Raw genomic sequence first — 17234 nt, 5'->3', positions numbered from 1 at the left:
AATTTTTTTTTTAATGCGCAGCGAATAATACAACACGGTCGGATAAAAACAACGTTTTTATTATGACATCGAATTCGTAATAAAAAAAACATGAATGCAATACGCAAGATAAAAAGCATGCGCGGTAAAAGTTCGCGAAACAAGCGAAACGCAACAAGCAGCCGGTATGTTCGGTATGTAATGATGACGATGAGACTCGGCCGCGGGGAGATGTCCAATGATCACGCTGGAGAGTTGGAGCCTTCGAAGCTGCCTCCATCGATGTCTGAAACGAGAGAAAGAGAAGACAAAACATTAGGACTTTTTCATTTCTATATACAACAGGTTGTCGCAGAAGCTGCAGTCACCAAGTGCCACAAGAACAGTGAAAATAGTAACAAATTGGTCTGCAAGTATACGACACCGAAATTTGTATGCGGCACCCTGCACTGTTCAGAGGGCGCTACAACGTTTTCATTTTTCGCCGAAGCGTCGCCGACACCAGCTGCTAGAGATGTGGCGAAAATGACACGCCCACTATCCCAAACGATAGTAGTCACTTTTGGTCGCTCGTCTGAGCGTTATGCTCTGCGCTTCGACGAGGTCAAGCTCACGATTGTTCACCAAGGCGGTTAAAAAAAAAAGGAGAAACTGCTGGAGTGGAGGGATAGCTGCGTGCTTCACGTTACTGAATATTTTACACTGCTTTTCAAGACGAACAAGAGAGCGAGGTGTACGCTAGTCTGTAACAAAGGAAAGATGCCTTTATTGTCTTTCTTTTTAATACGTTACCATTGGCAGTGTCAAAGTGTAAAAGGTGTGCCTGTGGTTGAAGTGTGGGAAGCCAGTCACAAGGTGTGCAGAGAAATATATATATATATATATATATATATATATTACACAGGAGCTCACCTCACGCGTTTCGCTCCTGATGAAAGCTTGATATGTGCTGAGCGCGGTTTCCGGAAAGAGGTACGACGTAATGCTGACGTATTTCTATCGCATCTACGCTAAGTCGACGCTGAATTAATTTCTTTAAGAGAAGCTTTTTATTGAGTGTTTCCGCCCACTTTGCCTGGGCGGCTGTCTGGTCGAGTAAACTTGGCTTGGCCGATCCCCGAAACAGCGTAATCAAAGGTGGCGACTTGTCTGGCCGATCATGATACCAGTACACCCCAAAGTACCGACTGCAAAAATCCAGTGCAACATTGCGCGCACCGCTTCGCCAGTGGCTGCAGAAAACGTTCACGGAGCGCGCGCGAACAGTCAGGTTTGGAGAACAATAGATTTCTTACGGCTGGCTTCGCCCGAGTTCTTTCGGAAAACACACCTGCGGCATCCCATCCGTCAGAAGACGCGTCGGCAAGATGGCTGCTCGGAATGTTGAAGACATGTAAGCTTACTGCAGGCGCTGTTGGTACGACACACGACGGATCGCATGGTTCTTATGAACAGGAGACACACGGTACGGCACGACGTCCAACACGGCGTGCTACGCGTCTAAAATATCGCTTCTCCGACTATTGGAACCTGTCGGAAGCTTACTGGACGCGGTGGTCGATTCGACGCGCATACATTGCGCATGGGTCACGGTCAATCCACATGGTCGCGAAGGTGATGCTGAAATGCGGTTCCAAACCAATGATCAGCGACGTCAATTATATGGTAGTGCGATTGAATCACCACCACGGCGCAGGAATATTATAATATTCCTACACCATGATCGCGAGCACATCTCGCGGGGCAAAGCACCAGTTGATGAAAGTTATGCGTTCAATACGTCAGCAATGGAAACATTCGAAAAAGTACAGGCCATGTCATTAGAACCGGGAAATGTGAGGTCACGGGCTGTTTGCTTCCATCCGCGAATAACTATGAGTACGAAACTGTGCTGTCTTTCTGAAGCTTTCCCGTTGCGATGCGTGCTGACATATGACGAGATTGTATGTATTACCGTATTGAACACTGCAATGTCGTCAAAACTCTCTTATGCGTAGCCATAAAAAGTAATGGAAATATACCGGATGTTCCTAGGAACACTTTCATATCTTTTTCTTTTAAGTTGTCTGTGGCAGATAGCACTATTCTAGTGCATGAGGCAGTCTACTCGAAGAGGCAGGCAGTACTTACACAAACAATTAAAGTGCATAATGACCCAATTAACAAGAAATAACTAATTAAGTTTTAAGTAATTACCATATGGCAAATATTGTAATTTACAAATTCTAGCCGGGGAGTTCGCAAGGCAGATACACTCGGAACGAATTCCCAGGATGACACCAGTTTCGAGATACTAATACCCGAACTTAGCGGAGAAATGCATTGGCGTTCCAGTTACTTTTGTGGTTCAATGCATAAAACGATGTTTTCTTGCGAAAGTAATTGGAACGACAGTTCATTTTTACCTCATGTTTGACGGCGCGTATCTCGTAAATTGCGTCTCCACATAATTCTATTCAACTGGATATGCCTCGCAGTCTCAACCGCTGGAGGTCGTAAATTGCAATATGTGCCACAAGATGATTAGTTAAAAACTTAATTACCGAATTTTTGCTAATTAGTCGATTATGCATTTCAATTTTTCGTGCAAGTATTGTAGGCCAGATCATGAACTAGAATTGTGCTATCTGCCAAAGGCAAATGTAATTTTAAAAAATTGAGAGTGTTCGCTGAAACACCCTCTAAATAGTACTGCCTTATAATATTTCATCAGCAACTTCATTTTTTAACTGCCTTTTCACTAAATATTATGTTTTAGCTATGTCTTCCATACCAGAGGAAGACTACAGGTGGCACGCGTGCTGTGCTAGTGAAGATTAAAGTGTGGTTTGTGGAATTATTTCAATATAATGTTGACTTCAGCGTAACACCGAAATAACAGGTGCGTGTTCGTACCAAGAACACGTGCATACGGTGCTTAGTTCGAAATCTGGGTGAACCCGTTGCTCTGAATTCGCGCAAAACGCTCAAGCCTCACACCAGCGCAATGCATGCCGAGGCCAGGAAGCGAAACCCAACCCCAGGACCTTGCAAAGCGTCGACAAAGTGGAGCCACAAAGTCAAGTGTGAAATACACTAAAAACGAATACACGTACAGTATAGCCGGCGGCACTGGCACCAACGCCCGGCCGTGCAAGCGAACGAACAAGCAGCATACGCGACGAGGCGCAGCGACAGGCGTCTGCGTGAAGCTATATATATATACACGCCTCACGCACGTCAACGAGCACCCATATGCATATTATACCGTCCAGCTGCATTTGCATAAATTTGCACGCACCGGCCGGCCTGAGCTATAGCGGCCTCCCACAGGACGCGCTCTTCAAACGCGCGAAGCAAGCTACGAGCATAAAAAGAAAAAAAAAAGAACAGCAAGTCGCACAAGCCGTCGGCGCTCGGACTTAACTGTCGCGGAGAGGAATGCCAAAGGGGAATCGCGCGGTTTGTGTTCTGTCTCGCTAATACCGGGCAGCACTGTGGTACCCGGTACTGGCTATTCCTGCCAGTTTCAAAGAACAAATACGTAATGGGAAGCACTCGTGGCCCTGGCTTTGGGTATCATCTTCGCGCCGAAGTCAAACGAACGACGCTCACTTTCGAAGGCCGAGACAAACTTCAATTTCCACAATGCCGGCTTCGGCTTCCGTAACGCCGCACGGAACTACAGTGCGACGGAGTGTAATTTACGCAAACAGAAATGGAGCAAAAAGAAACGTCGAGCCGCTGAGGGAACCCGCCGGCTAATGACACTGGCGTATGTAGCAGCCCCGCTGACGCTAATAGACGTTTCCAGGTAGGGATGCACGGAGGATTGCCGGCTTCCGAAAACAGCAACAGTGGCGGTATACACCAAGACGAGCGGCAATATGGCGCGTCAACGCAAGCGCCGCTTGCGGCTCGGCTAATCTTAGCCCTCTTTTTTTCTCCCCTTCAACTCACTTCAACTTCACCGTACTGAACCCCGTGCAAACATTGACCCTTAGCGCCCCACGCTTTTTTAGCCCACAGCGAGAACGACGGGTCACACAGGCTTAACGCAAAATCTCTTAAAGCTCATGCAGAGGCTTAACGCGGTCCTTCCCTGCGCCACTACTAGGCGTTCATGTGCGGCGTGCAGCATCCAGAACATAAGCTTGTTTTAGCTAAGGACCTTACCAGGACACGGACGGCTGCTCCCTCAGCCCATATATTTTACCAGAAAAAAAAATAAACGTAAGGGCTAGCGAAGCCAGCACCGTCACTCAAGAAGACTGGCTGTCTACCTCGCCTGTGCCTGTATGTCGTCTTGTTCAGTGCAGCACGCGCGTAAAGGTGAAGAGCACGGAACCATAGAGTTTCGTGCAATTACTGGAGAGAGAGTGAGAGAGAGAACTGTGGCGCTAGTGTCTACGACAGCTGCAAGCAAGGCAGCTCAGCCAGCATGGCAATGGTGGGTAGTATACATGAATTTGACTAAACTTGGCCCTTCTGGCTTTAAATGGCTTTGTGACTTTGCAAAGCGATTAACTTTTACGAAAGTACTGCGTTATAAGTAATCCAATAAGCATTATTAAAACTGTCCGACGGCATGTATTCGAACACAGGGCCTCTAGCACAGAAGCCCGATATTGAAACCATTACGCCACGAACGCATGGACAAGCGGGCATACCACTGCGATAAGCAGCGACTATGCGCGCTTGCAGAGTCTTATCACCTTCTGCATTAATAAAAGAACGTATAAATTTCTTCAAAAATTACGGCCAATTTAGGCCCAGACCAAGCGCAATAAACGAAGTCACAAGAACGTCTGAAGCCCTAAGCACGAAGAGTAGACAAATACGTGTACTACCCATCATTCTCATGGTGGCTCAACGATCGCAGAGTCAGAGTTAACCTTTAGTAATTGTAGAAAACTCTATACACGGAACCGACCAGCTGGTTCACAAGTATCGCCCAAAGTTAACAGCTTCTAGTCTTCCGCGATTTTCGGTGCACTCAACACTTACGAGATGCCGCCTTTGCCAGAACAGTTGTGCAGCGTAAACATTACTGTAAGTCGTCCGTGCGTGCTAGCGCGAAGCAGGCTATCATCTCCTTAATTAGCTTATTGCCCTTTTGATCGCGGATGGCGCTTTCGTTTTGTCTGACTTTCGCACAGCTACAAAGGCGCCTGACGTCATTTCCTCCTCCTCCTCCTGCTCTTGGCAGTTGCCACTTTTGTCGACTTCTGTTCATTATTCCACGACATTTAATACTGCCGTTGTATCGCTACGCGACACCATTCCTGAAATATGAGCTGTCTAAAATGTAAGAAAGCAAAAAAAGAAATGAAGAGGAAAATACGGGCAAGAAATAAACCGCAATTGGCGATACGCACTTTACTTGAAGCCGAGGGCACAAGAGCAAGAGGCATCCGCGAGCGTTTATCAGCTCAAAAATGTCAAGATCCCCTACCTCGTATACTGCCAGCATGACAACCCATTTCGAACAGATTAAAAAACAAAGATAACTTTAATACCGTGAACGGATACGCTTCACGTCCTCATTCACTTCGTCAAGCTAGAGAGAGCTATGCGTTCCGGCGGTGTGACAAAAGTTAGAGCACCATTATTTAGATATGAGCAGCATAATAATAAGTGTAAGAGTAGAGATCAATAGCTTGGAAAGGCAAGAAAAATTCATGATTCATGAGTCTGCGCAGGAGTACGTTTATCTAGGGCAGTTACTCATAGGGATCCTGATCATGAGAAAGAAATTCACAGAAGAATAAAAATGGGTTGGCGTGCATACGGCAGGCATTGCCAAGTCCTGACTGGGATCTTACCATAGTCGTTGTAAAGTCTATAACCCTTTCATTCTACCGGTGCTAACATATGGGGCAGAAATGTGAAGGTTAATAAAGAAACACGAGGTCAAGTTACGGAACGCTCAGAGGGATGGAACGAAAAATGTTAGGCGTAACGTTAAAGGACAGGAGGAGAGCGGTGTGGTTCATAGAGCGAACGGCGATAGTTGACATTCTAGTTGTCATTATGATAAAAAAAATGTAGGTGGGCAGGTCATGTAATGCGTAGAGCAGATAACCGGTGGACCATTATAATAACAGGTTAGGTGCCAAGGGAAGGGAAGCACAGTTGAGGAAGGTAGAAAATTAGGCAGGATAATGGAATTAGGCAATTTGCAGGCGCAAGTTGGGATCAGCTAGCGCAAGAAAGGGTAATTGGAGATCGCTGGGAAAGGCCTTATTCCTTCAGTGGTAATAAAAATAGGCTGGTGATGACATTCTTCCACACCTCCTTGCTTTTTCGAGAATAAGCGGGGGAAGACTAGCTTAATGTTTGCGCTAGGTCGCACGCCGTCATTCGAGGACACAACGCTATAGCGCCGTAGCGCCTTCCACCGAGAACCGAGCCGCCACCGGCAGGGGGTGAGGCAAGTTCCGCACACCTCGGCAGTTTACACCGATTCCATGCAGTGCAGTGAAAGCTAGAGGTGGCATCAGCCAACCAGAAGGGCTCCTCCATTGTCCGCCTCTGAAGGGCTTTGCGGAAGGATTACCGGCGCACAATGGGCGATCCCTCCTCCCTTATCCGGAAAGAAGCAGGCGGCATTAGTTACCGATTGGCTGACACGAGCCCGAGCATTCGCTTCACTGCATGGCGTTGGCGAGACGAGTCGACGCCGGTGGGCGAAAGAAAACGACTCGGCGAGGCTGTTCCAACGGCGAACGAAGGCCTCCCGATTCGCGACGGCTCGGGAAAGGAAAGTAAGTACGCCGAAGGGTGGGGAAGTGAAGTGGCAGGCGAGTGGAGATGCCGCAAAAGAGGGAGTTCGTGCGGGAAGCGGCAAGCGCAAGCCCGGCCACGTCAGGCGCAGCCGCAACCTTTTAGGCGACGGCACAAACGAGGGCCTTCGCAGCTGTTGCCGCTGTACTTCTGTACACTAGATGTAAACGACCTGCACCTCCGCTTTTCTAGACGAGATGTGGCGCCATTACGCGCCACGCTTTAACCAAGCCGCACGTAGAAATAAGAAGGAAAAAAAAAAGAATATTGCGTGGGGGAGTCAACGGACTCTCGATGCAGCTTAACTACATAGACGCAAGCGGCTGACGCCAAATAATCTTGCCTCTCGTGAGCCACAACACAGCTTCTGCAATGGGCGTTCACACACGGTGCCTCGGGATAAAAAGAAAAGAAAGCGAAAAAAAACGAGAAAAGAAAACAAAAACACGGACTCGAAATGCCGGAGAAGTGAGTGAGATAAGGAGTTCATTATTTTGCTCTTTGGCGCTTTTGTTCGCAACTCCCAACTGCTCTCTTTGTCGGGACTGTCTTCCACTGCTTCCCCGCTCCGGAAATGGAACCATGGCGGTCTTGCAGGGCGAGCTGCCCTTCGTTCTTGCAATTTTCACTATATTGCTTCAGAACGACCCGAGGTTTAACCGCTTTAACAACGTTGAATACTTCTGAATCAATCGCGGCGGCACCGATGCCGCATCGATGCAGAAACATAACGCGGCTGTTCACCTTGGTCGACAGGCATGGAGTTCACTAAGGTAACTGTTCGGGCATGTTGCTGGGGCCATGAATGCAGCTTTTTGCGCACAAGACGAGGACAGAGCAGAGGCTAAGACACACGAGCGCGGACTTACAACAGTGTTTTACAACACTGTTGATCTGCACTCGTGTGCCTTACTTTCTTCTCTATCTTCGTCTAGTGCGCAAAAAGCTGCATTCAAGCACGGCCTCCCAGATCGTGTGTCGAGCCAGATGGCTACGATGTTATAGGCCACGTTAAAAATTAAATTATGGGGTTTCATGTTCCAAAACAACTTTCTGGTTATGAGGCACGCCGTAGTGGAGGACTCCGGAAATTTTCACCACTTGTGGTTCTTTAACGTGCACCTAAATCTAAGTGCACGGGTGCTTTAGCATTTCGCCCGCATCGAAATGCGGCCGCCGTGGCCAGGATTCGATCCCGCGACCTCGTGCTCAGCAGCCTAACACCATAGCCACTGAGCAAACCCGGCGGGTCTATAGGCCACGTAACTCGTGCGGACGGCGCGACGCGCTTATTAAAGTGTTGCCACCGTAACTTCAGTGTTGTGCACATCTGAGTAGCGTGAGACAGACAGATGCAAATGAGAAAAACGCAGGGAGGTTAACCAGAGTTAAAACCTCCGGTTTGCTACCCTGCACTTGGGGAAGGGGAAGGGGAAGTAAAGACGGAAAGAGCGGTGACAAAAATAAAAGCGTGAGAAAAAAATGAAAAGGGGCGGAATGGGATAATTATAGTCTTCCCAGTAGGCCACTGCCACGTAAAAAGATCAACGAAGCCTTGACCGACTTTCGGTGCGACGACACTTCATGTCGGCATTCCAAGAAGAGCCAGCGACGTCTCCCGAATTACAGCGATACGAAATGCTTACGGCCACACAGCCTCAGCGACGGCAACGACGACGAAACACGCACAGGGCCGCTATTTTGTAGCGATGCCTTATGCCTTATTCTATGCTATTCTTATCATCCACCACACACAGCCGCCTGATCGCGTTGATAATGTGGGCAGGCCGTCGCTCTGACCAGTAGCCAAGCGCGAAAAGCCTGAAAAAGCATAGAATCGGAAAAGGCATCGCTACAAAATACTGGCCCTACGCTCTACTATTCAAATCTAGTTTCGCTTTACTTCTAAGCATACGGACAACCGACTGCTTTTTGGCCAATCCTCCGTAGTGGGCATGCGCCACTGTTTAGGATACAAGACAAGGCAAGACAAGACAAGACTCGATCGTCCAAATCGCAGCTGTCACGCTGGACCGCGTGAAGCGGAATAAATAAAAAAAAAACATCGCCAGTGCAGGCGGCTGAATTAACAACACGCGCCGGGATAACGGGGAAAGGAGGACCGCCACGAACCTTTGAGTTTGGACAGCTTGGAAGACCTGGGCGACTTGGCCTCCTGGCCGTAGCCGCCGGCCTGCGCGCTGGCTTTGCTCGGCTTCTGGCGCGGCTTGCGCGGCTGCTGGCTCTTGTCCTTCACCTTGGTGCTCAGCAGAGGGTGCATCTCTGAAACAAGCGCGGCAGGAAAGGTAGGTCAAGTGCGGGGGAGCCATTGTCCTTTGACACCCCCTCAGAGGACACGCGAGGTCTTTGAAGAAGAACTAAAGGGCGACACAGGGACGCAACATAGCTCTCCGCGATTCTAGGGTCATCCTGCAAGGAAAGTGACCTTGTAAATTGTCTCCTTGTGCACTCGCATTACACGCATGGACTTGGCCGAGGATTAGCATTTGCAGAAGACTAACTTCGTTAACGTCACGCCACCGACTTGTGTACGTAAAGCGTCATTCTGAAGGTTCCCACTTTGTTACGTTTTTTACGTTATGTACTGCGACAGTGTGCGTGAAACGTAGTAGTCCACTGATTGAATACATGGAATAGCCCTCGACTCTTAGTTTTTTTTTTAATTATATCGCTTATTTTTTATGGACTTAACGATGCGCAATGGAAACGTAACTGCTGACCTGCATAGTGCGTTTGAGACATTGCTATGATTTGCATACGTCGGCGTCGGCAGCGCATCTTTCTCTCGCGCATTTTCCCGTCAACGACGACATACGTTCGAAAAAAAGAAAGAAAATACGCTGGTCGCACGCATCTTCTCCAATCAGCTTGCTACGCCGCCAGAGGTCGACTTGAAACGACGAATCCGGTGCGGATGACGCTACGGTCGGGCTACAGTTGATTTAGACCAGCTTGGCGGCAAATAACCAATGGCAGCGTTCCTCTGAGGTCTGAACATTCGCCCAGCGCTTGGTTCCAAGCTGATTGGTCCCTTTTGCGGGGAACACGGAACAATAGATCATTTTCTCATTGACTGTCAAAGATACACTGAATTGCGAAAAAGAACATTAGAAATGCCGTTCCGCCTTCTTAGATTAAACTTAAGTGTTAAAAAATTTTATTGCAGGGTCAGAAAGATTTCGACTGTAAAATCAGAACTTGAGGTTTTGTTATATTCTTCAAAAGCCATCACATTAGCCGCATTTCTTGTTCATTTATTGCTGCATTCTATTAAAATCATAAGCTAGAAACACATCCATTACTTTCCATATACGTATTTAACAATTTTGTTTATAGTTATCATTCTTTGTTGTTATTATTATTATTATTATTATTATTATTATTATTATTATTATTATTATTATTATTATTATTATTACTACTACTACTTGGAGCTACCTGGTTCTTGGCCAATCCCCCAGAGTGGGTATGTGCCACTAACGTCTAGGCTCTACAGCTACTACTTCACCAGCGATCATGACCCTAGTTATGGCATCACAGGCATCGGAAGCGCGTCTTTTCGCTGCCCTGAGTAACCGTGCACTCTACACTCTCAGAAAAGTTTACACCCTTTGGAGTGTATATTTGCTACACAACGATAATCGTCATCTGTCTTGCCCGCATTTCCTTCCTTGAAAATGCTGCGCTCGTTACTTTCCTGTCGGGAATGTTATGTCATGCTGATAACGCGCATGCCGTTCGTTACTGGAAAGTACCGGGCTTGCCGCGTTAAAGAAAGGAAATGCGGACAAGACAGATGATTATTGTTGTGTGGCAAATATACACCCCAAAGGGTGCAACTGTTTTTAAAGTGTAAAAACAGTTGCACCCTTTGGTGTGTATATCTGCCACACAACAATAATCGCCATCTGTCTTGCTTGCGTTTCTTTTCTTGACGCCGCGCTCGTTACTTTCCTGTCGAGAATGCTCCGTCATGCTGATAACGCGCATGCCGTTCGTGACTTGGAAGTACCGGGCTCGCAGCGTTAAAGAAAACCCTGGCAAGACAGATGACGATTATCGCTGTGCGGTAAATATACACCCCAAAGGGTCCAACTTTTTAGGGTGTGGTGCGAGTGGCTGACATATGGAATCGTAACTCTAGCAGCCTTCCACGAATTTGTTTAACGTTTGTTAAACAATTTTACCACGTTCGTTCAAGACATGAGACAACCAAAATGGTAGCGGCAGTTAAATTTTGTGATATCGCCAACGTCCTCTTAGTTGCCCGACCAATTTGCTATGAAATTCCTTCCAAACTTCTACAAACTTCTAGCGGCAGGAAAAGGAAAAAATAATTGTTTTCTTTTTTTTCCTCTTTATTTTTCTCTTTTTGAAGCTGTTTTTCGCGAGAGATCGTTCATACTTAGTTACTTTTCTTTACAATGAAATTAAACTAAAACAAGGCTTTTTTGGTGCAGTTCAGTTAGACTTCAGCTGCAGACTGTTTTTCACTGCCATGCAGACGTCCATTGAGGCTTCTCCGACTACAATGCTGGGGGTGCCGCTTGTGGAGCAACACGAGTGATGCATTTGCTTTTTGCCAGCGAAGAGGAAGCCAATGTTTCCATTGGTTACGACATTCCGTATCAACTGCACTCATTTCTTTTTCCTTTTTCTTTCTTTTTTGTCTTTCAATTTCTCTGATCCTGCGATGATAGTTAGTAGGCTGCGTTCTTATGATGTGACTAATCCCCTTCGTGAAGCACGACAGCTACAGCTGCTATTACAACTAGTGCTACTCTGGATCTGTCAGTTACACTAGATACTAAAAGCCAGCACCCTGCTTTAAATTCAGGGGTTACGAAGGTGCAAGCTTCCACACTGCTAACAACACTTACTCAACTTCGCGTATTGAGCCATTTTCTGAGTGCCAAAGGGGACCAACACATGGATATGCTCTCCTGCTACAGTATACTGTATATGACATCAAAAGGGTTAACATAAGGCGAATTTTGCTGCTCTGTACAGCCTGTTTTCAGTATGCCCTAATAATAGTTTCAGTGAAATAACACTGATCAGCTTGATGTCCTCCATTCAACATTATTCATTCATTACTTTTTTTCTTCCAGGAAAGGTTTCCATTTACACAGATCAATACAGTTATATTCAAGTGCATAGCTGGGAGCCAGTACCAAGACACAAGGGAAAGGGGGCAAAGTTGAGCAGTCTATAATGCTGCCATTTCTTTCCATATTTACACAGGTTCTTGGCAGAGTACTGGTTGGTGTGAGTACATATTTGCTGAACCTTCTGAACTCGTGAAAAATGAGGAATATTACCCGACTTTGGCTACCTGGTGAAATAGCCTACACGACTATCATTATTTTTACAGTATACATCTGATTGTTTAATGATATACACAGTGCCTCTCAATGTCAGGGTTATAGTTTTCCAAATATGAGGGGACTTGGAGCAATGAAAATAGCAGAAATTTTTTAAAACTATTTTTCCAGAGACCATTTCACAATGGCTTCCATGACGATCCCCAGCTCTTTTATTTCCTTTTACCAGTGGTCAAGAGTAAAGAACACTCTGTTTTTCTAAGACCATGTCTGACTTTTACAAACAAGGCTGATCCAAGAAAACAATATATATATATATATATATAATTATAATTTAAGGGCGCCATTTTGAATGAACAATTGCTTCAATGGTTCTGCTAGTGAGCGGAAGTCTGTTGGACTTGCATCAAACAGGTAATTTTCTTAATCTCGAAGCGATCTCAGGTCTGTGGTCAGCACTTAGTCAAAATTTCATATCAAACAACAGGTTGACCGGGTCTGCCTATAGCCCAAGTTCCTCAGGCTGTCTGAAAGACAAGGCCCCACCACATCTTTCGCGAGGTAATAAGGAAAGCAAGAAGTGCGCATATAAAACAGCAAGATTCCTGAAAAATGTGCTACTAGCTATGTACGTGGGCTATCTCTGAAAACATAGCACAGGGACTAACTAGCCAAGCTTGACAAAACACTGCTGAATCACAATCATTAACCTCTGGCAATAAATGCAACATTCTGGAGCATTATTTTTCTGAGTATGTCAAATGGTTCAGTTGTGTTGTTACTGCCTGTAGCACTGGAAAGGACAACTCTATGCATACAATTACTGCTATTTTGTATTCCTAGCACCCTGTACAAATTTTTGAAGGCTTAAGCTTTGTACCAAAGCTCCTGCCATGTATTTTTATATGAGCACTCCTATCTATTTATGCTAGGTCATTGTAACCCAGAAATAGATAGTTCTTAGGACTTCAGAAACTGACTAAATCACAGAGAAAGTGAGAGACAGTGATATACACCACCAGAAAACTGAAAGGGAATAAAAAAAAGATAAACAAACTGGCTTGGATGAACTAATGCACAGGACAATTTTTTTATCTTCTTTGCTTTTAACTTTTTACCTTTATAAACTGACAAAAACTGTCACTGTTGCCAGAAGCAGCACGTTTTCAATATTTTGCAGTGGCAACTGTATGCAACAGACACTGCTCACCGATATTGCACTCAGCCTATAACAAGCAATCTGGCTTTGTAATAGAAATAGTTATAAAAAATGCAGTGTTGCAAGCAAGCACAAAAAAAATTAAAACTGAAATTCGACAGCAGGTACAACACCAAGACTGAAACTTTACTTGATCAGAAAAACCTATTCATTACATTGGTTAGCTCTTTGGCAGCAACCGACACATTTAATGGTCACCCCTAAAGCGCCACTTCGCAGTGAACAGCACGCTAGCGTTTTCGTACGTCACGCTGTCCATTACAAAATACATCTCATATGTGCTCACACAGAATGAAATGAGCCATCAAAAAATGGGTAGTCACTCGAAATGACAGCTCTAACCAACAAAGAGTGCACAACATGTTTTACATGCATGTCTACAGTGCACAACTCCTCCACCATCATTATTTTACATTAAGGTTGCAGCGTTCACAAAAAAGAAGTGTGTTGCTGTGATGAAAGCACTGTAGTTCCTTTGCCTCTGACATAAACGAGAGCTTTGTTTCTCATCGAAAAATTCCGCTCATATGCCATACTGAAGATCACTGCAATCAGGGTCAAACGTATATGTACGAACACTCTCCGTGACACATGAGATAGACATTGTAGTTTCTCTACCCCCAACAGGAGCGTCTTTCAGCTCTATGTCGTAGGTCTTGGGTTTCTTCTTCTTGGGTGAGTCCCCTTGGGAACTGGGTCGTTTTGTCCCAACCTCTTCTGCGGCCTGAAAGAAAGTGGTGCACGACCATCACTGAGGAATAAATATCTATGGACCCAAATTAACTGTAATATTTGCCATGCACAAAGTTATTGTGAAACACTCTTCACAGATCTCACTAGTATGCAGCTACCGAGTAAGAAGCTACCAGCTTGAAGGAGATGCCGCACCAGTTTTCCATACACATTAAAAGCCAAAGCAACTTAGCATGTACCGAATGTAAACAAAATACACAAAACGCAACTAAGCTACATTCCCGCGCGTTTTCCACTGTTCATTGTTGGAATTCCATTGTCATCATGTTAAAGGCATAATACCTAAAAATGAAGAGCTGCATCTTCATCATGTTAGTGCCGGACAATAAGCTATAAGCATTGTACAAATTGCGGCAATCAAAAGTGGCCCAGTTCTTTCATACTACGGCACACACGGATAAGCAACACCTTGAGGGAGCAGGAGTACTTGTTGTATTCATAACAAGGTTTAGCTAATGAAGTTATGTGGCAAAGCATGGAACACTACATGCCATTTTCAGAAGCGGGCAATTGAAATAGCTTTACAAAGTGTGCAGATCAAATACAGTAAAACCTGGCTGATAAGATCCCATTTTGTACTATTTTCCAGCATCAACGTTAACATTCAAGAACACAAAAAAATGGCTAAATACAGTTACGCTTCTTTTATAAAAGTAAAACATTCCCAGAAAACATTATCGATGTACATTCAGCACATCGCCAAGCTGTGATCATATTATGGCTGCTAAATCCCGTGTAAAAAGAAGGCACGACATGTGTGCGATCGAAAGCAGTAGGCACCTGCAAGGCAATTTTCCCTCAGTGCACACCCACCCTTATCACGTGAGAACGCTGGCACACGCTCAGTTTCCCCTTGCGGTGGCAGCATATCTCCTCATGGGCCATTGCATTATGCGTTCACAGCTATCGCTGCCAAGCCTATTGCGATAAGCATTTTCACCTACTTGTTTCACAGCGTGTATGGTGCAGTACCATAGGAAGTGTACTGCACGCTTTTAAGAGGCGATAAGCTAAACGTGCCACCGTACCCTGCTGCAGGTGGCGCAATGTTAATGTTATCATTTGTTCCGGCATTATCGTATTACAGCCTCGCCAACCAGCCTGATTTCGTTTCGGTTTCCTGTTGCTGCCTCAAAACACAAGACAACAAAGCACGTCTCGTCTTGGGTTGCTCAGGCCCAACCAGCTTCACGCATGTTAGCATCTCATGGCGTTGGGTGGCTATGTCAAAAACTTCCCGCCAACATGCCCCACCCGAAGAAGCTGCTGACTCGAGCCAAAATTGAGAAGCGCAAATTTAAGCTTGCCGAGGCCGCAAAAACCACAACGTGCATCCCTGGCCGCTTGGGCCCTAACAGTTCGATGGGTGCCGGTGTCTCTTGCTGCAACCATTAGCCAATGCTTCACATTATGCAGATGTCAATTACAGTTGACTCTGCCGAATTTATTACTGACTTCTGATGTTTTCCTGGTTAGTATGTTTCTTGTATGTTTTTCCAAAACGTATGAATGAGGTTCTACTGTATGCATATCTTAAAGTCAGAGCGAATATTGAGAGAGATAGAGATTATGGCTGCTTCTGCATAGCAAGCCTGCAGCCTGCAGCGAAAGAATGACTGGCTTCGCTTAATGCATACCACCATGAAGATATTGTCGACGTACATGGCATGAAATCACATCATTCGTCGCCGACTCCAAAGTACTTGAAAATGTATTGTTTTCTCATTCAAATTTGCTTTTTTCAATTGCCCGATAATACGGGAAATTCTGCGGCCATGTTACGTGTAAGAAAAATTGATTGGCGACTGTACTTATTTGCATAAAAGGTCAAATTTCAATAGAACGAAATTTCGATATAACGAAGCAAATTGTCAATTTTACCAACTTCATTTTCTTGAGATTTAACTGTATTCACTTACTAACTAAAGCGCAGTGTAACGCACCTAAAGACAAAGAGTTCACTCGACAACAACGAGCACTTGCCATTACAACCCTGGCATGAAGATCGCCAGAAGCAGGAAATGCACGTGCTTATCACAAAGTGAACATTCCATGCTGTCCCCCGCTTGAACATTTCAACTACACCATGCCTCCAAAACTTAGCAGATCACCTGACATCTAACACTGGGTGCATCGAAGCCACCAGCTTTCTCGGCACGCCCTATCCATGTGCAATCTCCGATACATAGCGTGCAGACCACTTATGCGCCCGGTCATGTGCACTAGTTAATGTCCCCTTTAACATATACAGTGCGAAAAGACGATGCATATGAAGGCATAATGGCTCGCCCCTGGCCTCATACTCGCGAATATCACATGACACACCGCACAAATCGAGCCAAGGCAGCCGGCCAAGCAGGCCATGCATGCTAGCAATCAACACTGGCAGTCTAAAGCTCACTGACAATGTCTAGGCACTTTCTATATGGATTGTAGTCGATGACCGTGAGTACATTGACCCTTTCCTTGAGGGACAAAGACGTGGTTCCTCAACACCATTGCCATAGCTGCCAAGCAGACCAATGCAAGTGTTGCAAGTCCAATGAATGAGTGAGCTGTCTTCATGACCGTGCCATTCCTGGCTGTGCAAGCAGCTCATGAGGGTAGTGTGTAGCTAGTTTAGCCAATGCAACACCTCTGGGCTGCTTTCTTTTCTGTAAGTTATGCACACTCTCACCGGTCCCACTCATTGAAGCAGCAGGGACCGGCGGCGCATTTGGGTTATAACCTATTAAAGCATGCAGTAAGCTTCTGACAACGCTACCCCACACGTGCTGTGAAACGGATAGGTGAAGGTGCTTATCACAAAAGGGTTGGCGGCAATAGTTGCAATGATCTGCGTCATGCAACGATCTGCACTTCAACCATGGCCGTGATTTTCTAGCAATGACTATGATATTCCTTACCACGCATATTGCGCTTCGTCAGTAGTCAGGGCAACATATGCACAAGTTATCAACAAGATCAGCTGGCCACGAACAGTGGATGTCAAGAGTGCCATAAAGCAGAAGGTGTTGCTACAAAATAGCGGCGTGTATCTCGATCATTGTACCTCAATCATGCTGCCGCTACAGATGGATGAAAGTGCAGTCAATACATCTGCCCAATTCTCATCGGTGACTACTAGATCGACTAGGCTTCACTGGTTTCGGTAAAGCGGAGCACCGGCGACA

At 45.7% G+C, this 17234-nt stretch overlaps 1 protein-coding gene across 1 annotated transcript in view; it reads right to left on the bottom strand.

Annotated features, from left to right (window-relative positions):
• Positions 1-38: 38 nt before the first annotated feature.
• Positions 39-17234, bottom strand: part of Rbbp5 (retinoblastoma binding protein 5) — a 46385-nt gene continuing 29189 nt past the window's right edge. Inside the window, exons 13-15 of the mRNA XM_065448464.2 lie at positions 13927-14032; positions 8878-9027; positions 39-265 (exon numbers count right to left, since the gene is read on the bottom strand). Coding sequence (XP_065304536.1) covers positions 222-265; positions 8878-9027; positions 13927-14032 — 300 coding nt within the window. The 3' untranslated portion in view covers positions 39-221. The remainder of the gene's footprint in view (positions 266-8877; positions 9028-13926; positions 14033-17234) is intronic.

This window comes from Dermacentor albipictus, chromosome 4 (assembly GCF_038994185.2).
Source record: "Dermacentor albipictus isolate Rhodes 1998 colony chromosome 4, USDA_Dalb.pri_finalv2, whole genome shotgun sequence".
Lineage (NCBI taxonomy): Eukaryota > Metazoa > Arthropoda > Arachnida > Ixodida > Ixodidae > Dermacentor > Dermacentor albipictus.
The sequence above is the reverse complement of the archived record's forward strand: the minus strand, read 5'-3'. Positions and strand labels throughout refer to the sequence as shown.